This window comes from Parasteatoda tepidariorum, chromosome 5 (genome assembly GCF_043381705.1).
Source record: "Parasteatoda tepidariorum isolate YZ-2023 chromosome 5, CAS_Ptep_4.0, whole genome shotgun sequence".
Lineage (NCBI taxonomy): Eukaryota > Metazoa > Arthropoda > Arachnida > Araneae > Theridiidae > Parasteatoda > Parasteatoda tepidariorum.
The window spans coordinates 367,904-393,808 of NC_092208.1; the positions used below are offsets into that span (position 1 = coordinate 367,904).

Below are 25,905 nucleotides of genomic sequence, written 5' to 3' on the forward strand. Positions count from 1 at the left end.
TGAAACCACAAAATAAATAAGAGAATGCATAAATAATGAAATACGCGGTTCGTATCAACAAATATAAGAGCTTGTTAAGACAGTTGTTTTGTTACAACTCATCGTATGATGTCACGGGGTCTGTGCAGACATTTTGTGAAAGGTCCCGTTTTTTGTAAACTAGTGAGAAAATGACTCGCAATGTGTGAATATAAAATAAACGCCAAGTCACATTCTTTTAACCAGGGTCCTGTTATGGCAAAAAACTTTTTCAAGGAGTTTTTAAATTGTAGGGGAGTGTCGGGTACCCCCGCCCACTGTCAATTTCATATGTATAGAACATTTTTTCAAGTCAATATCCATCGGACATTAATTGTTATATTAAAAAAATATTATTTTTAAGGTTTCAAGTATTTATGCAGCTGGTAATATGGTAAATAAATATATAGATGATAGAATTCACTAAAAGTATATAAATATGCCATAAATACAATAATTTTGTGATAAAAATGATACATGAGGTTTATCTATTGTCAATACATTGGTCATTTTCATTTACACCTGAAAAAACAGTCAAAAAACATAATTTTTGTAACTGGGCACATTTTGTATCCGACACATTTTGAAAAGAGCTGGAAATAATGTTTTTTTAAATTTCTATTTTTCTAAGTTAAACTATTCTTCTTTTTTTTTTGGTTTATTCTTTTTGCATTATTTAATTACTTAATTTTGAATTATTGCATTATTTAATTAGATGATAAAACATTAGAAACATACAAAAATATTGATCATTACTCAATATTATACAGAAATATAAGCAATATTCCTTAAGTGGGCGGGGCTACCTGACTCTCCCCTAAAGACATACAAGATTATGCTCAATACTGTAAAATTATAATTAAAAAAAATTGAATTTTCAAAAATAAACAGCCATTGCTGCTACTCAATGAGAGATGCAACATACAAATATTTGGTATTTAGGCTATGCTGCTGAACGCAGAATATTAATTTCGGACGAATAAAGGAAGAAGCGACTGCCGAAGACAAAACTTAATTCGTTTGCATTTGTCTTTCTGCCCCCCCCCCCTGGAAAGGGTTTATTCGATTAACAAAACAATAATGAAGATAAACAAATTTGTGAAGGGTCCGATTAAAAGAAAAATCATTTTGTGAAGGGTCCGTTTTTAAGTAAAAATATGTTGTGAAGGATCCGCTTTTATGAAAAGATATTTTGTGAAGGGTCCGTTAACGGACCCAAATTTCCTCTGAACAGACCCCTGGATGTACTAACCTTATTTAAAATTCACATTCTTTTAAAAGTTATGAATTAAATAAATAAACTACAGATTCTCATTTTTATGTGTCTCGCAGTGGACTGATCGTAAAGACACGGTTACAAGTAGAACCTCCCCCCAAAGTCAAGCCTCACTGGCAGCGGTCAATAAGCGGGTGGGTGACCACTCGGATCAGCCTGCGTGGAGACCGAAGTTGAGTGATATTAGGCCCTCGTTACACTGTTCTACCGTAAAGAGCTCTATTTCGTGCGCAGGTGGTCGGGCTACCCAAGCAGGACAGCCATTCCCTTTGCAGAGAATCAAAACTGCGATGGCATGTCTTCGAATCATCCTCAGGAATGTTTACCATACCGTCGCCCATTGTGCACCTTTGGTGTGACGTCAATAAAGTACCTACCTACGTTCTTTTTATTTACAACTTAGTAGCTTTTTTTTTTTTCCTTATTGTCCTTTGGACAAGTGTGATAAAACGAAAATCATCGTAAAATGACGATAAGGAACAATTCATTAATAACAAGTGAAGGGGTTGGAGCAAGATCAGTCAGAGATAAAATTTTAATTCACACTGTTCCTTGGTGCTTCTTCCAGATAGGTACTTCGAGCGTTTCTGGAATGTCTACCTTAAGACAGAATAGTTCACAGAAACTCCTTTTTGTACTCATCATTTTTTTGTTTTAGAGAAAAGAAGGAAATAAAATTGTGGTTTTCATAAAATTCTTAGAAAAGGAATTTTGTTTGGTGGTATATGGGGGATGGGTTTATTGGAATTACATACACAGGGAACGTAGCCAAATTATTCAACAAAAACTAAGCACCTTATAAGCAATTTTCAAGCACTCAAACAATTTTCTTATGCACTCTAAAAAAATATCATAATTAGGCAGGGTTGGAAAGCTTTTGACAATTGACGGTTTTATCTTGCTTTAACAGTCATGTCAACAACAAAACTTTTGGCATTGTTTTTGACAATTTTCAAAAATCATGAAATTTTGAATCACGCAAAAAGAATGGCGTTTACATGCGCTACGGACTGACAATGCGCCGAAATAGATTGGGGTTGAATTAATTGTGAAAACGCGCTGAATAGAACAAGGTAAATTGTGTCTTTTTGCATAATTCGTTGCGAAAATCAACATGGTAAAGGAAAAATCTCATTTTGAAAAAGGGAAAATAAAGCACTTTTTAAAATCACCTAATGAAAAAAGCACTTTTAAATAACAAAAATCGAAAATAAGCACCTTTCAGCACTTTTTAAAAACGCTACACATCCTGATACATTTGCAGGCTTGTGTGCTCAATTTAGGCTTATAAACCTTTCAAATATACATGGACAGATAGCACACGACAGAGAAGGGCAGCACTAAGATGCATCCAGGGTAAGAGCGGGATTCAAACCCGCGACCTAAACGCTTTGCACATCGTTTCGTGGGCGATGCTTCTCGGTCAGGGATGTTTCCATGGGGAAGGAGAAGAAGAAAAAAAAGAGGAGATCGAGATATAGTTCGTTCACCATGAGTTGGCACTTGGCTCCACCTCCTCGGACGCAGAGTTCATTTCAACGCAGGGAGTAAGAAGAGAATCATCTCCGCGCTTGAAATTGGGCAACCGTTCATGCGCGCCAAACACAAACAATGACTTCTTTTTCAGTCGCTTACTTCGCTTTATCATCTGCTATTATTACCTTTCGTTTCTCTAGCTCATTAAATATATTTTAAATTTAAAAACTGCTTTTATTCCCCCGCAAAATATCTCAAAAATGACACACTATTCACTCAAAAGAGAGAAATATCATCAAATTTAGGAAATATTAAATGTTAAAAAAAATGCAGATAAAGATTGCGAAATAAATAATTTAGCCATACGATCGCTCAATAGCAGCCTTGCTCACAACATTCTCCCAAAACAGAGTTACAAATCTGGAAGAAAAAAAATTCCCTGTGTTTTTCCTGTACATATTATACACACTATATCAAGAGGAAACAACATTGACTGTGCTCTTGTGTCAGCTATATTGGATTAACTATATTTATTATTTTTAATTGCTGGAAAAACAGCTGAACATACTTAAATAATGCTATAGTAAGTGAAATAGTTTAGTATAGCTGAAATATCACGGTGAAATATCCCATAAATTATGCTTTGAGTGGTCACCATTTTTTGAAAGACAAAAATAAGAAACAAAATTCCCTGTAATTTCCCGGTTTGTAAAAAAAAAAAAATCAAAATTCCCTACGTTTTTCTTGTTATTAAGGTTCCTGTATTTTTCAGGTTTTCCCCGTTCTCCCTGTGGAGTGGCAACCCTGCAGAAATAGCGGGATAGTATCGTCGCATACCACGCGATGAAGGCGGAGCCAAGTGCCAACTCCTGGAGAACGAGTGTGTTTACAGTTAAAAATTCATTTTAACATGTTAAACTAAAGTGAGAGTTGAAGTGAAGGTGGATTACTTACTTGGCATGAAAATCCTCAAAATCTTCTGCTTGTTCATCAATGGTTGATTCTAGGTCCAAGTAATTCCCGTAATCACCCTCCGTCCCACTGTACCTGTACAACTGCAGCGCACAATCATCCAACTAGAAGAAGGGGAAAAGAAACAGAATAAGTTAAAGAACAAATAAAACAATATGCAGTATTCAGAAGAAACTATTACTGACATTTTAGTCCGATTTCCAAACGAAATGCGTCCCGCAGATCGTTAAGACACGCTTCCCACCAAGTCAAGCATCACTGGCTGCAGTCAGTGTGCGGGTGGGTGACCACTTGGATCAGTCAGCGTAGGGACCGAGGATGTGCGATAGTGGTCCTCGTTAAACAGTTCTGCCGTAAAGTGCTCGATTTCGCGTGCAGGTCGCCGAGTTACCAAAGCGGGGGCGCCATCCCCTCTCCAGAGGATCAAAATTGTGATGGCATGTCTTCGGATCATCCTGAGGGATGTTTCCCAGACCATCGCCCATAGCCCATCGTGCAGCTCTAGTGCTACGTAAATGAACTACAACAACCACCAAATTAAATATTCTTTTGGTTTTTCACACAAGTAAAATTATATATGTAAATAGTTCTATTCAACATTATCGTTCGAAGCATGTAAAATTCGAGTCCATGCCCGATCAACATAGAAGATCTGCTACCGTGAATGACCGAAATCAAGAGAATGTCGACTTTCACCGTCAGCAATCACATAGTCGCTAGGGTGAATGTCCCAAATAGTTGTTCTATCCGACTTGATGTTCATTTATTCGTTGATATTATTATATTTATTCGATATTTTAATATCTGCTGAGGTGAAACATCAGTTTTTGGAGTACCGGGTATAATGTGTACCGGGCACTAGACCTAGTCTATATTTCGGACATTTACCAAAGCGACTCTGCGATGGTCGACATTCACCGATGGAGGTCAACAGCCGTCTATTTCGGTCATTCACAGCGACATATACACCCAAGTCAAAATTCTTGACGATCCCATCAAATCATTTTCCTGGTTTTTGTTGCTTTCAGTGCGATCTATGATGGTCCAACATTTTCCATTATGCGTCCAAGGCTATTGATATGACAACAAATTTCCATCATTCCATGATAGAAAATGCTACTTTAATACTATGACGGTTCATTATCAAGAGAAGTTTGATTCTCATGGATCCATGTGATGGTCGTAACTATACATTTAAATAATGGTTTATTAGGAATTCTTGTTGGTACTTTGGAATATACCATCAAAACATTTTTTTTTTAATTTTTTATTTTGGTCCATCATAAACCAGTCCAAATTCCTACATTGCACAGTGGGCCGCCGGCATCCAAGGTTTCGTGGCCAAAATTAGTATTTCGATTAAATTTGTTTCAAAATTTGGGCGGTTTTTATGAGCAGGTAAATTGAATTCATAGTTGAAATTTTGAAATACACTAAAAATACACACACAAAACAAAATGGCGGCTGAAATAGGGAGAGCAAAAATAATATAGTTTTTCGGTATATTGAGTCCACCTTTGCAATACGGGCAATATGGGGCAGGTTTTTTCGAAAGAAGAAACATCAAAGAAGACAACAACAAAAAAGTTTAGCTCATGACCTCGTGGAACTTTTTGGAACTAATTTTCGAAAGTCACTCAAACATTGCAAAATGTTAAACGATAAGATATATAAACTATATGTGTGTCAAGAGTATTAACTAATCCAACACATTGAAAAATTGTACTATCATTTCAGACTCATTACTCTGATAAAAATGTAACAGTAAGGGTGAAATTCCTATGTATACTTCTGAAATAAAAATTTAAAAGTTACATTAAAAAAAAATTTTTAACACATTTTTCATTACATTATACTCTTGTCGGTCCAAAATGTAAAAGATAACGTTTGGAATGATTATGAATACTTAATTGGGGCTATATTAAAACTGCCTACACATATTTTAGTTGAAAATGTAATTTTGACTTTTGGCCAAAGATCATGGTCCTCTGGCCCACTGTGCAATGGGATAGTGGTTGTTCATGATCGTTCCAACATTTGACTTCTAAGATACTATGATGGAAATTTCTGATGGTTCAACCTGTACAAACCATCTAAACAAGTTGCTATTCTTATGTTGGACCATCAGTCCGAATTCTTTACATGGGGGTGATGGTTACTTATGTTGGTTACCATCAAAAAAATATAATGGTTCATGATGGAATGATGGATGGTCACCCTCAAGATTCTGTTGGTCCATTCATGAAAAACCATCAAAAATTTTGAGCAGGAGGTACTTTAGGATTTTCATTTTTCATGAACCTGCACTTTATTATTTTTAAGAAAGTATTTCAACGTTTCAGATTTTCGGAAAATGACTTTTATCAACATTAAAAATAAATTTTCAGTTTCCTCCAACTAACTTAAAAAGACAAGAATTAAGTTACACGCCTTTAAATATAATTGGGATTCTTATCACCCTGAAACGGATTAGTACCTAAAATTTTATTGATTTAATTTGAAGAGAAAAAAACTTTTGCTAACACTTTATAAGTACTATATCAAGTACTATTTTTCTCAATCAAAGAGCCTTCATTTCCCACCTTTTGAAAGGGTGTAGTCATCATAAAATTCTGATCCATTATCAGGGTGCGTAGTGAAATTATTCAACAAAAAATAAGCACTTTTCCAGCACTCAAAAAATGATTTTAAGCACTGTAAAAAATATCATAACTAGGCAAGGTAGGAGAGTTTTTGACAATGGAAAGGTTTTATCTTGTTTTAACCTACATGTCGGGGGAAAAAAACAACCTTTTGGCATTGTTTTTGACTATTGTCAAAAATCATGAAATTTTGAATCATGTAAAACGAATGGCGTTTTCATACGCTACGGACTGACAATACACCGAAATTGATTGATTGGGTTTGAATTAATTGTGAAAATGTTGAATAGAATAATGTGAACTGTGTCCTGTTGCACAATTCGCAGCGAAAACCAACATGATAAAGGAAAGATCTCATTTTGAAAAAGGGGAAATGAAGCACTTTTTAAAAACACCCAATGAAAAAAGCACCTTTAAGGGCTTTTAAAAAACGAAACTTGAAAATAAGCACCTTTAAGCACTTTTTAAAAACGCTACGCACCCTGATTATAGAAGTGAATGTTAAATTCTCATAACAAATATGCAAACTTCAATTGTCCTCTACCCTTTCCCTGACATTCCCTGTCAAAGGAAAATGTATCGTAAATTTCAGCGAACAGCAGCGTCTGTGATTTAATACAGAGTCCACTTCAAAAGTGTAGCTTTAATTTTGTGCCTCTTTGATTGTTGTTTACATCAGGAAAAAGTCGGCATTTGGGTCCGCAATGATATCGAAATACATTTCGCTCGTAACATTTAGAAAATATTTGCAACAAGTGTATTCATCGAAGCACTGCCCTCCAGTTCAAATAGGAGCACTCTGGCTAGTCGGAAAATGACCAAAATGTCTACGAGCCATGCACCCTCTACAAAATAAATGCAACTTTTATTGGCATCCGTTAAAGCAGGGGTGAGTTTAGAAGAAATTTGGGTCCGTTAACGGACCCTTCACAAAATATCTTTTCATAAAAACGGAACCTTCACAAAATAATTTATCTTTTAATCGGACCCGTCACAAATTTGTTTACCTTCATTATTGTTTTATTAATCGAATGAACCCTTCCTAGGAAGGCGGGGGGGGGGGAGAAAGACAGATGTAAACGAACTAAATTTTANCAAAATATTTGTATGTTGCATCTCTAATTTAGAAGCAGCAATTGCTGTTTATTTTTGAAAATTTAAATTTTTTTATTATAATTTTAGAGTGCAGAGCATAATCTTGTATATCTTTACAATTTAAACACTCCATGAAAAAGCTTTTTTTTTTTTGCAATAATGCATTAATTCGCGAAAGCAGGACCCTGGTTGAAGGAATGTGACTTAACGTTCATTTCATATTCACAAATTACGAGTATTTTTTCACAATTTTACAAAAACGAACCTTTTACAAAAACGAACCTTTCACAAAATGTCTGGACAGACCCCTGGTTAAAGTGCCCCAGTTGAAATAGGAGCACTCTAAATGGTCAGAAAAAAGGTCGACATTTCTCCTGATGATGAACTCTCATTTGGAGATTAATACTGCTCAGGAAATGCGTCACACACACAAACGGAAGCAAGAGAAACCCTGTAAAACAACTCACCTAATAAACCAAAACATATTCAGGTGTAAACTAAATATCACTTTTAAGATTTCGTTAAAGAAACGAAAAGTGTGATAAAATATCTCATTTACAAGAAATGCGGAAAGGAAAAATAGTGTTTGCTTTGGACCGACTCCAGTGAGAGAGAGTGGAGATCACAGAACCTTACTCAAAAAGAAATCAAACAACTGAAAACGAAAGACAACAAACAACATTTAAGTCGTCGTTTTCAAATCCTGTCTATTTACGCGTTTCATGACGTCACAAAATACTTTTCCTTCTTCAGTATTCATATTTATTATTACAAAATCACAGTCAAGACAGTCATTATACGTTAATAATAAAAAGAATATAAAAATACTTTAAATTATTATTATCAGGGGTCTGTCCAGACATTTTGTGAAAGGTCCGTTTTTGTAAAATTGAGAAAAAATGACTCGTCATGTGTGAATATGAAATAAACGCATTCTTTCAACCAGGGTCCTGCTTTTGTGAATTCGGGCAAATAGGGTCCGTTATGGCAAAAAATCTTTTTCAAGGCGTTTTTAAATTGTAAAGAGATACAAGATTATGCTCAACACCGTAAAATTATAATTAAAAAAATTTATTTTAAAAAATAAACAGCCACTGCTGCTATTCAATGAGTGATGCAACATATAAATATTTGATATTTAGCCTATACTGCTGAACGTAGAATATTCATTTCGGAAGAATAAAGGAAGAAGCGTCTACCGAAGACAAAACTTTTTTCGTTTGCATTTATCTTTCTCCCCCCCCCCTTCCTGGGAAAGATTCATTCGATTAACAAAACAATAATGAAGGTAAAACAAATTTGTGAAGGGTCCGATTAAAAGATAAATTATTTTGTGAAGGGTCCGTTTTTAAGTTAAAATATTTTGTGAAAGGTCCGTTTTTATGAAAAGATATTTTGTGAAGGGTTCGTTTTTAAGTTAAAATATTTTGTGAAGGGTCCGTTTTAATGAGAAGATATTTTGTGAAGAGTCCGTTCTTAAGTTAAATTATTTTGTGAAGGGTCCGTTTTTAAGTTGAAAACGGACCCTTCACAAAATAATTTAACTTAAGAACGGACCCTTCACAAAATACGTTAAGTTAAAATATTTCGTGAAGGGTCTGTTTTTATGAAAAGATATTGTGTGAAGGGTCCGTTAACGAACCCAAATTTCTTCTAAACAGACCCCTGAATATATTTTCACAGCAAACCAGTCGAAATACCCATCTCATCACATAATCATCCGATAGGTTAGAACATAAAAAAAAGAAAAGAAAACCCATAAATATAACGATCCTAATTTTTATGACAAATCCGTGTACCGGAAAAATATAGACTATATTTCGTTACCCTATATTTCTTCAATGAAACGAAGACAATGCCCACTAAAATGAAATCATTTTGGAGAGAGGTCAACCGAAATTTATAAAGGGAAGAATTATCCACGCACGATTTGTCTTCTGCGCCATCACGGAAGCTCTCTCTCCCCCCCCTTCTCTAAAACATGGACAGAGATGCGTAGGTGGAGTCACATTGACCCTCAAGAAAACATCATCACGGTCATCGGGGCTCGGTTGAACAGGCCTAAACGCCCGTTCATTTTTTAAGAGATTCCCGAATTAAAAAATTGGAGCGTTACCGGTTTGACCAGATGTTGGTGTCCAAGCGAGACCATTTATACAGTTTTGGTCAAATGCATCACACTCAGCCTAGTTCGGGGGTAAACAATGGAAGAGATTTGATTTCGAACAAATGAATTCATTATTCTGCAAAGCGTAAGAAGAAATAAAACATTTATATATATATCACACTTTTCGCGGAAGTAAGTCGGATTTAACTCTGCCGCGTGATGTATCGTTTTTTTCTTTTTTAATCTATTTTCGTATTTAAAATAAAAACTGGGTAGTGTTTCCTGAAATTAGAAGAAAAAAAGTCTCGCATTGAACGCCTCGTGAGATATATTTCTAGAATCCTTGTTTAAGTGTTTAACCCGTAAACATTCCTGATCGGAATTTTTCATGATCATTTTCGTATTAGAAATAAATGTTGTGAAAACGGCTGTAAAATTATTTATTGACATCACTTTGCATATTCGAAGGAATGTCGTGACACAAATTGTAAAATTATTTTTCAATGTCACTTTGCATAATTGAAGGAATGTCGTGAAATAAATTGTAAAATTATTTTTCAACGTCACTTTACATATTTGAAGCAATGTCGTGACATAAATTATAAAATTATTTTTCAACGTCACTTTGCATATTTGAAGCAATGTCGTAACATAAATTATAAAATTATTTTTTCCTTCCCTGTTTGCATATTAGAAGTAAACGTTGTGAAAACGACTATAAAATTTTACAATACTCTTTTGTACATAAGATGTAAATATCGTAAAAACGGTACTGCCCATTTATGTTGCATATTGGAAAGAAATGGCGTTGAAATCAACTGTAAAACTATCTTTCACTGTCACTTTCGGCATCAGTAGAAAAATTTGCTATACGCCCCCATCTTTAACTTTGATTTTTATTGAAGTCATCAAATCTTGGGATTAACTTTAAATAAAAGCTGTAACTTCGCACAAAACAGAATCATTTCATATAAAAATGAATTCAGTTATTTTACAAAATTTTGAGTAGAACTTTTTGACTTTTCCTTCTGTAGTCAAAATTCTTCATCTCTTAAAACTCTTCGAAGGCATTTTTTTCCTTTCTTTTTCCAAGTTTGAATATTTTACATTTGTAGTCAATTTCTTCTTTTTCGCATTTAAAAAAAGAAATTGAAAATAAAGAGAATTTTAAGGTCTTACGTAAGCGTCACTTATACTTCTCCCCTTATCAGCAAAAATAAGCAAATCATAAACCCTTCCTTCCCCTTATTAAATACTTGTGCAAAATTTAAACCACCCCTTCAAAAGAACAAACAGAGAGACTCTAAAAAAAAAAAAAATCGATTCAACGTTGTAGTACCACACTATCGAATCACAATTTATCCATCAACCTTAATTGTTTTTGTTAAAGTTAAGCCGTGTATTATCATAAAATATGAGTGCGATACTAGGGTGCAACGACCACGAGCAAATGCTTACACCGCGGAAGAAATCTTTCATGGCGAGTTCTCCGTAATAAATTTTAAGAAAAAAAGAGAGATCAGGTCTACCTAAAGTAAATCATGAAGTTTCAAACGCGCGAAATTTAAAAAATAAATAAAGTATTAGACATTAGAGTGTTTAAATTTCGTGCGAGCGTAAATGGTTTTAATTTTCTTTGTTTTAGTTTTGAAAGGGATTCAAAATTATACAAAAGCTAGGGCCTTATGAGGATCACTGGGTTACCCATGGGGTCAAATGCTTTTTCTTTCCGTATTGACCAGAGTTGCCGATAACCGTTCACCCCCAGATGGCGTTGTAAAATCCATTAAAAATTTTAAAAAATCCCCAAAATTTTTAACTTAATGTATAAGTATTAAAAATAGCACAAAAGTTAAATAATGTATAGAAAACGTTGCTTTAATACTTTTTAATATTTCATTATCGACAAATTAATCTTTTTTAAATTTCAATCGTTACATTATCTTTCATTTCTACTAAAATATTTAACATATTTTTTTTTTTCAATACTTTTTGACTCGCACATTTTTTTATAAATATTTTATTATCAATGATATAATCTTTTCTTATATTTTAATTCTAACATTATACTTAAATTTCTGATAAAATAACCAACATATTTTCGTCAATACTTTCTGATTTGTATATGTTTTCGCTGTTAAACATTTTTAACATAGAAGAAGCCAGGGGTCTGTCCAGGCCGAATTTACTACCGTTTAGCGGTACCTTCACAAATTCAATTTTAGGTGAAACGGTAAATTCAAATTTCACAAAATACTTTTTCTTAAAATTTTATTTTTGTATCCCTTAAGAAACGATAAATCTATATTTTTACCATGTTTTTGTATTAATTTTGTAATATAATTTTTAATTTTTCACGAATTATGTCTAAATTTTCATAAAATAGGTACCTTTCAGAAAAACCTAGACAGACCCCTGGAAGCGCAAAATAGCATCAGCTGTAGTTATAGACATTTTATTTCTAAATTTGCTTTTAATAATATTTAATATGGAGAAACATCTCTCCACAGCTGCATTTGAAAACGGTATACTTAATAAAGCTAAAACAAGAGTCGAAATATGTTTGAATTGATTTTCATATAACCATCTCACACATTCAGTTACATTCTCACACATTGATATTAGAACGTAACCAAAATGAAACCAGTAAAATGCCCAAATAACCCTAAAACAAACCCCTAAAAACAAATCAGGGGACTGTCCAGACATTTTGTGAAAGGTCCATTTTTCGTGAAATAGTGAAAAAATTACTCACATTCTTTCAACCAGGGTCCGCTCTTATGAATGTGTGCAAATAGGGTCCGGTTATTGCAAAAAACTTTTTCAAGGACGTTTCAAATTGTAAATAGATACAAGATTATGCTCGGCACTGTAAAATTATAATAAAAAAATTCAATTTTCAAAAATAAACAGCAATTGCTGCTTCTAAATTAGAGATACAACATTTAATATTTAGCCTATACTGCTGAAGGCAGAATATTCATTTCGGACGAATAATGGAAGAATCGTCTGCCGAAGACAAAACTTAATTCGTTTACATCCATCTTTCTTGTTTTCTGCCTTGGGAAGGGTTTATTCGATTAACAAAACAATAATGAAGATGAACAAATTTGTGAAGGGTCCAATTAAAAGAAAAATCATTTTGAGAAGGGTTCGTTTTTAAGTTAAAATATTTTGTGAAGGGTCCGTTTTTAAGTTAAAATATTTTGGGAAGGGTCCGTTTTTATAAAAAGATATTTTGTGAAGGGTCCGCTAACGGACCCAAATTTCCTCTAAACAGACCCCTGGTAGTAATGCGCCAATAAGAATAAAACTAATTCATTTCTTTTGCCCGGAAAACATTTTATTTCTCATTTTACACACCATACAGCAGTACCAGGATATATTTAAGGTAATTGTAAACAGTTAGTTTATTTTGAACTAGATACTACCACTCATCAAATGCGTGTGTTTGACAAAATAGACACTTTTATGATCGTTTTCTTGAAAATTAACCGATCGTTAAGGGGTTAAAAATGCCTGCTAGTGAAAAGAAAAAGAAGAACAGCGTAGCAACGTCCGCCATAGCAACGAAATGCGCACTGTTTACTATTACTCTTGAACATAGTTAAAAAGTGTGGAGGTTAGTAGTTGTTGTAGTTCATTTACGTCGCACTAGAGTTGCACAGTGGGCTATGGGCGACCGTCTGGGAAACATGCCTGAGGATGATCCGATGACATGCCATCTCAATTTTGATCTTCTGAGGAGGGGATGGCACCCCCTCTTCGGTAGCCCGACGACCTGTACGCGAAGTCGAGCACTTTAACGAGGACCCATACCGCACACCCTCGGTCCCAAAGCAGACTGATCCAAGTGGTCACCCACCCGCACACTGAGCGCAGCCAGTGATGCTTGACTTCGGTGTCTGTTGGGAACCGTGCCTTAACGACCCGTCCACTGCGAGACGTGTGGACGCCATTCAATCCACAGCAAGAACCATTTTGCCAATGAGTAAAAAAAAAATCGAAATGCAAGCAAATTATTACTCCGGATTACGCATTAATCCGAAACCATACGCAGTAATCCGGAACCGGAGCCATAAGCAGTAATCCAGAGTCGGAGCCATACGGATTCAGTCATACTCACATAAAGTGTTTGCATTTTGATATTTTCAATATAATTTATTCAGCATTTGAAGCCTAAAATGGTTGAACTCTAAATTCTTCGGAACTTAACGCTTCTCTAATACCCGCAAAATATTTCTCCTCTGCAGTATTCAGTGGCTGATCCAACGGGGGGTCATAGGGGTCATGACCCCCCCCCCAATTGAAATTTTTTTTTCAAATTTTTTTAATAGTTTACACACGAAATAAAATATTTTAAAAGTTACTATAAATGTTAATTATAAATGGACTCGCATTATTAAACGTTCATCGAGTAATTGATTTGGATGTTGAAAAAAAATCATCGACAGATTTGCCAAAGTTTCTAAAAAACGCATTACATTTATTATTTAAAGATGTTGAATACTTGAATTATTTATGTATTGTTCGATTGTTCATTATGAAAAAAAAAATAAAGGAGAAGACTAGCATTATAAAAACCTCAGTTTTCTTTTTTTTAATTCAAAAAAAAATTTTAAAAAAAATTGTATAAAAATAAATTTTATTGTGTGGGGGGGGATCTGAGTCTATCCCCCCCCCGGGAAAAATTTCTGGATCCGCCCCTGGCAGTATTTCAAGTGTAGAAATCCATTTTTTTTATTTTAGGATTGCAGAGCGACACCGAAAAGAAAGTTAAAGAGAGAAGGAAAACAGAGTGGCGGCAACATCCTCTCTCTTCATTTCTTTCATGCATCAGTTAATTAAGGATGTTGCAACACTGTAACGCTCTCTCTCATTCCAATAACATTAGATGCATTTTTTTTTTATTTCATCAAATATATCACCGACAAAAAAAATTGCTTTTTCTTCTTTCGTTTTCAATTCCCACACGCTCATTTCATAAAATAAAACTTTGTGAAAACGATATAAGGCTCAAACTGCTTTTACCAGGGCCTTACGGGAAATTATCAATACAAATTTTTAAATTTTGGAACCAGGGGTCTGTCCAGACATTTTGTGAAAGGTCCGTTTTTGTAAAATTGCGAAACAATGACTCGTAATGTGTGAATATAAAATAAACGTTAAGTCACATTCTTTCAACCAGGGTCCGCTTTTCTGAATGTGTGCAAATAGGGTCCTGTTATTGCAAAAAAACTTTTTCAAGGAGTTTTTCAATTGTAAAGACATACAAGATTATGCTCAACACTGTAAAATTATAGTTAAAAAAATTTAATTTTAAAAAATAAACAGCAATGACAGCTACTAAATTAGCGATGCAACATACAAATATTTGGTATTTAGCCTATACTGCTGAACGCAGAATATTCATTTCGGACGAATGAAGGAAGGAGCTTCTGCCGAAGACAAAATTTAGTTCCTTTACATCTTTCTTCCCCCCCCCCTTCCCGTGAAGGATTTATTCGATTAACATAACAATAATGAAGGTAAAACAAATGTGTGAAGGGTCCGATTAAAAGATAAATTATTTTGTGAAGGGTCCGTTTTTAAGTTAAAATATTTTGTGAAGGGTCCGTTTTTATGAAAAGATATTTTGTGAAGGGTCCGTTAACGGACCCAAATTTCTTCTAAACAGACCCCTGAGAACTCATCACAAATTTTTCAGGAAATAGCTGATACAATATTAAACGGCTTGCAGTCTGAGAACATCGCAGCTTACATCGATGATGTAATAATACCGTCTCAAAATATAGACGATTCGTTAAGAAAGTTAAGGCTAGTTTTTGAGCGTTTTCGAAAATATGGGTTGACATTGACCCCACAAAAATGTAAATTTCTTCAAACTAGCATAAGTTACCTTGGACAGGAAGTTAATAAAGAGGGAATTGAACCATTGCCTCATAATTTAAAGTCCATTCAAAATTTTCCAGTTCCTAACACTGTGCGTAAATTAAGAAGATTTTTAGGATGCGCGAAATATTATCGCGACTTTGTACCTAATTTTTCTAAAATTGTTACACCTTTGACAGATTTAACTAAAAGTAAATTTAAATGGAACCAGGAAGCTCAGAAATCGTTTGAGTTGATGAAGTCTAAATTACTATCTGATTATCTTTTAAAGCATCCAAATTTTGAAGAATTATTTTATTTACAAACTGATGCGTCAAAAATTGAGGTTGGAGCTGCTCTATTACAAAAAGATTCGAATGGTATTCTCAGACTTTAGAGCAGTGTTTCTTAATCTTTTTGGTATAATGGAAAATTTTAAAATTTTTTAAGAAGTCACGGACCACCCCCTGTGAAAAAAATTACTGCAAAAAACATCAATTATTAAAAAACATTTAATTTTATTATTTTAATAGTATACAAAATTTTTAATGTGAAGGTTGCTGATGCTTTTCCTTAATTAATAAATTGGATTGGGGGGTGGTATTCGACAAAGCAACGCGCAGATCATGTTCAACATTCAATGGATTTCGATATTTTGATTTTATTGTCACAAGTGTGGAAAATCCCACTTCGCAAAGATTCACTGTAGCAAATGGAATTATAGCTGCCATAGCTCGCTTTACAAGCAATGGGTAGGCTTCCAAACAATTTAAAAATTAGGAGTAGTCAGCGGACCCCCAAAATATGACTCATGGACCCCTTAGGGGTCCATGAACCACAGGTTAAGAAACCCTGCTTTAGAGTGACGATAAGCGCCACACTATATATATCTTATTCACATTTTAAATCGTTCATGAAATACTTTTTATTCACCCACTCAACTGCAAATAACATTTTTTTTAAAATTTGCAGTGGGTGATACTTGATGTTAATACAATTTTTTACAATTACAATTTTTACAATTACAATTTTTACAATTATATAAAAAAATTTGGGTCGTTGGAGGTAACCTTTTAGAACGAACCACCTCCATTAACAAACATTTTATTGTGGAAGAGAGGTTTGACTGTATAATGAATTCATAATGATTAGAAGAAATTTAATCGTCTCTTTAAAGCAGTGTTTCCCAAAGTGTGGCACGCGTACCCCCAGGGGTACGGGAACTGTTTAGCGGGGGTACGCTTTCTTATGCGAAATATCTTGCAACAAACGAAAATTTCAAAAAATTTTATTTAAAAATAAAGCTAGCCATGAAAGTTTACGATTACGTATTTTACTATTGGCTATTTTTTTGCAGAGTTAGCAGTTAATAATGAGTGGTATCAACAGCCAGATGTGATTTTTAACTTTTGTGCAACTTTTTTTACAGTAAAAAATATATTCCTTCTTTCATTAGTGGTACACAGCTTTACGAAAAATTTAGAAAGGGTAAACAAAAGTCATAAGTTTGGGCAACACTGCTTTAAAGTAATATAAAAAATGAAAAAGTAAGTCAAAGTAAGACTCAAAGGTATACGTGATGTTTAGAGAGCTTCAAAGTCATTTGGAGAATATGTGAAAAGTATAAATCAATGATGCGGGATGCAATTATTGAGCACATTTTTATTTTACAACTCTTCAGCGGTCCATGGAAGAAGGACCGACATTTTTTTAAACAGTTTTTAACGTTTTAAAATCTAATTTTATTTGGGTCCAATGAAAAATCAATTATTTACTTACTATTTTGGATGTTTTTAAGAAATTATTGAAAGTAAAATGCCAATAAACAAGCAATATTAAAAAAAATTAAAATCAATTCTCTTACTTAGGTCAATAAATAAACATTTTATTTTAGTTACTTTTTTATTAAATAATAAAAAAAATTTCTCTTTTATAAATCTAAAATTAATGAATTAAATTTAATTAAATTTTATTAACATCTATTCATTTTTCTTCACAAAATTAAGTTAATACAATTCTGCAATCAACACATTTTTTTAAAAAGGCAATTTAGAACTAAATGGTCTGTGTTTAGAGTTTTGATAATCATCAATGTTTTGTTTCTTAACTTAAGTTGAGGAAAACTAAAAATCAATTCCTGACATTTTATGGTCAGAACAAATTCGTCAATAAATGCTGTTAAGATTTCAGGAGAGCTAATAATCACTTCCTGATATTTTATAGTCTGAACATACTGTCTATAAGTTTCTAATAAATGTTTTTCAGATATCAGGAGTATTAAGGAGAACTAAAAATCACTTCATGCTATTATACGATCTGAACATACTGTAAATTTGTAATAAATGCTATCAAGATCTCAGAAGTATTCAGGAGAACTAAAAATCATTTTCCGATATTTCACGCACATACTGTCTATCAGTTTCTGATGAATGTTTTTAAGATGTCAGTATTCAGGAGCTAAAAGTCATTTTTTTGATATTTTACGGTTCGAACATACTATTTGCAAGCTCTTAATAGATGTTTTTAAGATGACAGGAGTGTTATGGAGAACTAAAAATCACTTCCTGATATTTTACGGTTCGATCATACTATCTGTAAGTTCTTAATAGAAGATGTCAGGAGTGTTATGGAGAACTAAAAATAGCTTCTTGATATTTTACAGTACGAACATACTATCTGCAAGCTCCTAATAGAAGATGACAGGAGTGTTATGAAGAACTAAAAATAGCTTCTTGATATTTTACACTCCGAACATACTATCTACAAGCTCCTAATAGAAGATGTCAGGAGTGTTATGGAGAACTAAAAATCACTTCTTTTTATTTTACAGTCCGAACATACTATCTGCAAGCTCTAATAGAAGATGACAGGAGTGTTATGGAGAACTAAAAATCACTTCTTTTTATTTTACAGTCCGAACATACTATCTGCAAGCTCCTAATAGAAGATCTCAGGAGTTTTATGGAGAATTAAAAATCACTTCCTGATATTTTACGGTTCGAACATACTATCTGTAAGTTCTTAATAGAAGATCTCAGGAGTTTTATGGAAAATTAAAAAATCACTACCCGATATTTTTCGGTCAGTAAGTACTGTCTATAAGTTACTAATAAACGTTTATCAGGATTATTCAGGAGAACTAAAAATGACTTCCTGATATATATTTTTTTTTCCAGCAAGCACCTACGCGAAACAATTAAACATTAAAAAAAAAGTTTTTTGATAGTATAATTTGCAATGCCTGTCGAAAATAAATAAAAATAAAGATGGACTCTATTTATTTCTCCATTGTGATGTAAGAAGAAAAGCCGGAAAAATGTTGATTTGGAATGAATCGTTGACCTCCCTCTTCTTTTCTTTTGCCCGAAATAACCCCTTCGCTTAAAACACCGCCGCAAAAAAAGAGAAAAAGAAAAAAAACTCTTTTTCCCACCAACGCCAACAACATTGAAACATACGAATGAATAGAACAGATGGTCCTCACTATTACATTTTTACAAATGATGCAACACAGAGTCAGACATTGAAAAGGTTCATTAAAATAGACCCTTCCACGTTGATCTACGGCAGTGATCCCCCCCCCCGGTCCATTGACCGGTACCGGTTCGTGGATCAAATGGTGCCGGGCCGCCCATTTCATTGAAACTGAATTTAAATTCATAGGTTTATACCCCAAATTAAATATATCTGTGTTCCATTAAAATTTCATTTATTTAAAAAAAAAAAAAGGAGCCCCCGAAGGTAGTGACATACATTTTTTAATGATTTTAAACGATTACCCCCAGATGGAACCGTCTCATTGCCAAGAAACAAGCTCAGGGTTTCTCATTGATTTTTCGTTCTATTAAGTTAAAATGTTAAAAATCACTTGATATTTATTTTTTGATGTCACCGTATTTTATTTTGAAGGCATGTTTAAATAAAATAAAATTAAAAAGAATAAATCAAAATAACCTAAAATATAAACAATCAACTTCCCCCATCGGGCCGCGGTAAAATTATCAAACATTGACAGGTGATTAAAAAGGTTGGGGAAAACTGATCCACGGTAACTAAACGAAATTTTAGTTTGGGCCATTAAAGTAGGACAGTTTAACAAAATAATTTTTTTTGAACCCTTCACAAAGTCGTAGTAAGTATACTTATAGAGGGATTGAGGAACCGGGGAGGGGAGGAACACTTTGGCCCCCTCACATTGTATAGATTATGAGACACAGTCCCGTTTGTGTAACGAAATTTACAATTAAAATAGATAAAATTATTGTACCTAAATTTAAAAAATAAATAAATAAACCTGTCTATTTCGAGTGAGTTTTAACATTTCCTCCGTGAAAACTGCTGCCAAATCATCTCTTATTCTTCTCCCCCCTCCCCCCCCCTGTAGAAGCAATATACCTCCTCATAACTGACCAATAGGAAGATTCCTGCTTTTAAATGTCAGTGAACAGAATATTAAATAATAATAATAATAACAACAACAACAATAATAAACACTGAAACAGAATCGAAAAAAAATACCGTTAAATGTATTTATCACCCACTTTTTTAACTTTTAAATATCGATGGGAAGCTATCTTCCCACCTATGATTTTCGCTTCCATGAGTCCATATTTTTAAAAATTACAATAAAAATAAATAAATAAATAAAAATAATAATAAATGAAAAAAAAATTTGATTTTATAAACGTGGATAAAATAAAAGGTTAAGAGTTATCTCATCGAGTTTACTTGTCGGAAACTATAAATTCGTTCATTTACAAGCGCATCTTTACAGTATGCTAAAACTGTGAAAATCTCACTCACCTAAAAAAACAAAAACGGTTTTAAAAATAATAAATAATAAGATAAACTAATTTCTTCTTTTCATTGAATGGACTGATCGTAGAGACACGGTTCCCAGTGGAACACCGAAGCCAAAGCATCACTGGCTGCGGTCATGAAGCGGGTGGGTGACCACTTTGACCAGCCTGCGTAGGGTCCGAGGGTGCACGGTATAGGTCCTCGTTCAACTGTTCTACCGTAAAGTGCTAAACTTCGCACGCAAGTCGACAAGTTAACAGAGATGGGTAGCCATCCCCTCTGCAGAAGATCAGAATTGCGATGGCACGTGTTCGGATCACAATCAGGGATGTGTCCCAGACCGTCGCCAATAGCCCATTGTGCAGCTCTAGGGAGACGTAAATAAAAGTACCTACCTCAATACATCTTATATATTTTAACATAACATTAATAAATATTTTATGTATTGTAACATAAATATTTTAACATAACATTACTGGAAAAACAGTATGACGACTTTCCTAACTCTCTATATAAAAACATATTTCATGCTGTTTTGGGTGTTGAACTCAGCGTTACATTTTGCTTTTCTGCGCAAAAACTATACGACTTAGAAACTTAAAATTATGAAGATATATAATAAAAGTACGACAGAGTAAAAAAAAAAATTACACTTGACAATTAGTGCAAGAGCTATTAACTGTTCACCCTGTATGGATAAAATACCATATAGTTTTTGAAGTTATACTTCTTATGCGACTTCCAACAAGGTTGAGTTTAACGTTTAACGCTACATTTTTATTGGCCGGGAAATCACGTGGTAGGATTCAGTTTTCCCTCATTCATTTCCATAGTGCTCTGGTTCTCACTAGCATAAAAGTATTGTTTTTCTATAAATATTTTTTTTAGTTTGCTTTGATACACCTATAATTTAATAGGGTAGTATTTTTTATTTTCAAATTCAGTGGATAACAATTGTAAAAAATGAGTTGAAACAATCCCACGGACAATGCGATGAATTTAAGGTTATGCCAAGGTACATCTCTTGCGAATATCAATTGATTGTTTCTCTTCTGAAATTACATTATGGCGCATTCACATTAATGCAAATACATTTTCCAGGGCGAGACGATGAGGCAACCACAAGAGGTTCACGAGGGAAAAATGCACAATATTACCGTGATTACAGAGCACGGGAGTGAGCGGAGCAGGAAAAAAGAGTCGTTGAATAGAACTAGTGATCCTTCTACGACTGCTGATTCTTCTACCATTAACGTCGCAGGTTGCGAAGTTTAACTTCTTCCGCGCGGAGGGACTCCACGCACAATTTTTTTTTTTTTTTTTTTTTTTTTTTTTTTTTTTTGGTCTACGGTAAGAACGCCCCCCTCCGCAAAGTTTGAGGCCCTCTGCTGCCAGGGAAATAAGGGAGGGTAGATAACACAATAGACCGAAGAGAAAGATTCCATTTCTCTCGCCGCCCCGAGCCAAAACCAGTCCCAAACAATGACCCCACACCCCTACTTCAAATAGTTGTACCTCGTTACTATAGTCGCCACCACGGGTCCAGACGAATGGCTAGGGGAGTTCTTACTTTAGACAAACTATAGGAACTAAAAAATTTACATTCGACTATTAGTTAGACAGTTATTAACTGTTAACTCTACAGAAGAAAAAATACCTCGTTGAAAAAAACCATACCTAATACGCGAAAATCCAAACATTGGATCAAAAGCTATTAAGGTTGGGTTTTTTTTCCCATGCATAATACCTCAAATATCTATATCTTACAATATTATTTTTTTCTCCATACGTTATTTCTCACGTAGGGTGCGTAATATCGATAACTTTCATGAGAACAACCCTTACGACACGTTTGAAAAACGCGGTTTCGAGAAAAACGCGATGAAATTTCAAATAATATGAGGGTGCGTAGCCAAATCTTTCAAACAAACATAAGCACCTTTTAAGTACTCAAAAAACATTTCTAAGCACTCTATACAGAATGCAAAATAATTTTCAAAGACTTTGCATGATCATGATGAAATAACCAGTTTCTGACAAAGAACTTTTTTCTCGATTATATTAGCCACCCCCCAAAAACAAACAGAGATATTTTTTCGGTTCGTTTTCAGAGGGTGGAAAATGTAGCCTGAAATTAAGAATATCTTGCAAACAGTTGTTGCACATGCTATCATCTCAACAGAACCCAGCTCAGTAGACGCACAAGTCTTTCATCAAACTTGTAAAATGATGGGCGTTTTTACACGCCGCCGATATGGATTGTGGTTGGACGAATTGTGAAAATGTTGAATGTGAAAACCACGCTTTTGTATAATACGTGACGAAAATCGACATGGTAAAGAAGAAGAAAAAAATCTCCTTTTTGAAAAGGGAACTTTTTAAAAACACCCCATAAAAAAAGTACCTTTAATGGCTTTTAAAACCACCTTTTTTAAAAACGCTAAGCACTATGAATATGTATCAGGGGTTTATCCAGACATTTTGTGAAAGGTCCGTTTTGGTAAAATTGTGAAACAATTTGTGATTGTAAAATAAACGTTAAATCACATTCATTCAACCAGGGTCCTGCTTTTGTGAATGTGTGCCAATAGGGTCCTGTTATTGCAAAAAAAACTTTTTCAAGGAGTTTTTAAATGGTGAAGAGATACAAGATTATGCTCAACACTGTAAAATTATAATTTTAAAAAAAAATGACATTTTCAAAAATAAACAGCCATTGCCGCTACTCAATGAGAGATGCAACATACAAAGATTTGGTATTTAGCCTATACTGCTGAACACAGAATATTCATTTCGGACAAATAAAGGAAGAAGCGTCTGTTTTGTTTACATCCATCTTTCTTGTTTCCTGCCCTGTGAAGGGTTCATTCGATTAACGAAACAATAATGAAGATAAACAAATTTGTGAAGGGTCCGATTAAAAGAAAAATTATTCTGTGAATGGTCCGTTTTTAAGTTAAAATATGTTTTACTTATTTAACAAATTTCTTCTAAACAGACCCCTCAACACCCCATTAAAAAAAGTACATTTAATGGCTTTTAAAAAACGAAAATAAAAAATAAGCACTTTTAAGAACGTTTTAGAAAACGCTACGCACCATGAATATGTATCACGTACAGAAGGTATTAAGTTCCTTCAAAATGACTGAGACTAAAAAAAAAATTTGTGAGTTGGTGTTTTTTTTTTCTTTTTTTTCATTTTTTAATTCTAAAATTTAGAAAAGAAATTTAATATAAAAAATATGGAAGGAGTGTTGTAAGCGACTAAGAGAGAGAGAAGAGTGTTAGTAGGTCATCAAAGTCAATGCCAAAACCCCAGCTGATCAGAGAAAGGAATGTGAAAGTGTAACCAAACATATATTCAAATGGAATCTGTTAAAACAGTTGTCTAAGATAGACGACCACTCCAAATACCAGCTGTGTACACAACACTCTATGTATTCTCTTTTCTCTCTTCTGCTTTGGAAGAGAGTTTTTATTTTATGCCCATGTTATACCGATGACACTAGACATCAAAGAATTATACAACAACCCCCCACCCCACAAACCCGAAGGGGGGGGGCATGTATAAAATTTCAGAAGAGTACGCAAAGATACAATCAGAAAAGCTCATGACGCTATTACAGATGGAGACGGTTGACTCGGCAGAAACGGGGAAGTTTTATAATGGATGATACATAACAATTTTTAATAATAATAATTTCATTCTCAATAATTTATGCTCCCCCATAACAATCCATTTCATAATGAAATTTTCCATTTCCATGGGAAAATATTTTTAACAATAATACAATAATTTTAACCATAATTTTCGTTCCCCGATAATAATTTTATCTATAATAATTTCCTTTTAACTATAATTTTCGTTCCCCGATAATAATTTTATCTACAATAATTTCCACTTCCTTTTAACTATAATTTTCGTTCCCCGATAATAATTTTATCTATAATAATTTCCATTTCCTTTTAACAATAATTTTCGTTCCCCGATAATAATTTTATCTATAATAATTCCCACTTCCTTTAAACAATAATTTTTGTATCTCAATAATAGTCAATTTAATTATAACACATTGCCTTTTATAATATTAATTTTAACTACAATAATTTCTCTTCCCTAATAACCCCATAATACAGACTTTTTACATAGTTTTTCTGACTCTCGAATTACAAGCAAATAAACATTTTGATATTTCTCAATTGTAAACAAATAATTTTAAAGTCAATACCTACTTCGGTCAACAAAGAAAATTTTCTCCAATTTAAAACCAAAATGAATTTATTAAATTTAATGAATGAATTAATATTTGAAAAAAACTGGCATTAACATCAAACCACTACAAGTTTATAAAAAAAAAATGTATTTGAACACTTGAATAAAAAGTATTTTATGAACGATTGAACATCTGAACAAGATATATTGGGAGAGTGTGGGAATAATAGTGGGAACACAATCGAATAGTCACTGAACATTTTTTTTTAGATTATCGAAAAAAAATTTTCAAAAAAAATTTTTCTCACAAAAAATTTCTTTTATTCATATTAAACATTTTATCAATAATTGATTTTGTAAATTAAAGAAATTTCAATGTTTCTCTTAGATCTAAATAAATGCGAATAAGTGAACATTTGAAAAATTATTGTTTGGAAGTGAGCCGTGTTTTAAATTCAAAGCAGAAAAAAAAAAAACTCACCAGTGTTTCATGCTGTATTTTATAACCATAAATTATTAAAATGCTAAATATAATATTTCTCACTTATTTCAATCAAAATGAATACAAAAGAAAGAAAAATATGTTTGATAAAAATGTTGCGTCAAAGGGTTAAGGCAGTGTTTCCCAAACTTAAGTCCTTTGTGTATCCTTTCTAAATTTTTTGTAGAGATGAATGTATTTTTTGTCAGACTATGAATTTCAATGAGTCAGAGATCACGAGTTCGAAAAACCTCTGAAAGAGGGAGTTCGAACATTTAAAAATAATTTAAAGACAGAATTTGAATAGTATTAATTTTGAGTGTATAAGTACCCTCATTATGCAACTGTTATTTTGTATATATATATAACAAATCAAGATTGGATTTGGAGTTTCTTTTGATTTTCATGACTGTATGTATTAAATTCGTTACCTCATGTTATGGAGAGGATTGTTTTTCTCTTATGATGCTTAAGTTCAGTTTATGATTTTTCTTGCTTAATAAAATTTCTTGTTAGTTCAAAGATAACCTTTTCACTATGCTTGCTAAGTATTTTCCACAACGCACTAAACTCTGCCAGCATTTTTTACTATAAAAAAATTGCACAAAAGTTAAAAATCACAACTGGCTGTTGACACCACTCATTATTAACTGTTCACTCTGCAAAAAAAAATAGCCGATAGAAAAATACGCAATCTTAAATTTTCATAGAATTGTTTTTAAATAAAATTTATTGAAATTTTCGTTTGTTGCAAGCTATTTCGCATAAGGACGCGTACCCCCGCTAAACTGTTCCCGTACCCCTGGGGGTACGCGTACCACACTTTGGGAAACACTGTGTTAAGGAATAACTTTTACAATCTGTCTTAAGTAACGCTATAAAATAATTCTTCTAAGTATATAAGGGCTTTATACTTTATCATCGAAATGCCTGTTAAAATATTAGAGCAGTTAA

General features: G+C 33.4%; 1 protein-coding gene across 1 annotated transcript in view; it reads right to left on the reverse strand.

Annotated features, from left to right (window-relative positions):
• Positions 1 to 25,905, reverse strand: part of LOC107455141 (FH1/FH2 domain-containing protein 3-like) — a gene marked incomplete at its 3' end in the record, with an annotated part of 229,904 nt that overhangs the window by 90,139 nt on the left and 113,860 nt on the right. Inside the window, 1 exon segment of the mRNA XM_071180913.1 lies at positions 3,725 to 3,846. Within this exon segment, the coding sequence (XP_071037014.1) occupies positions 3,725 to 3,846 (122 nt within the window).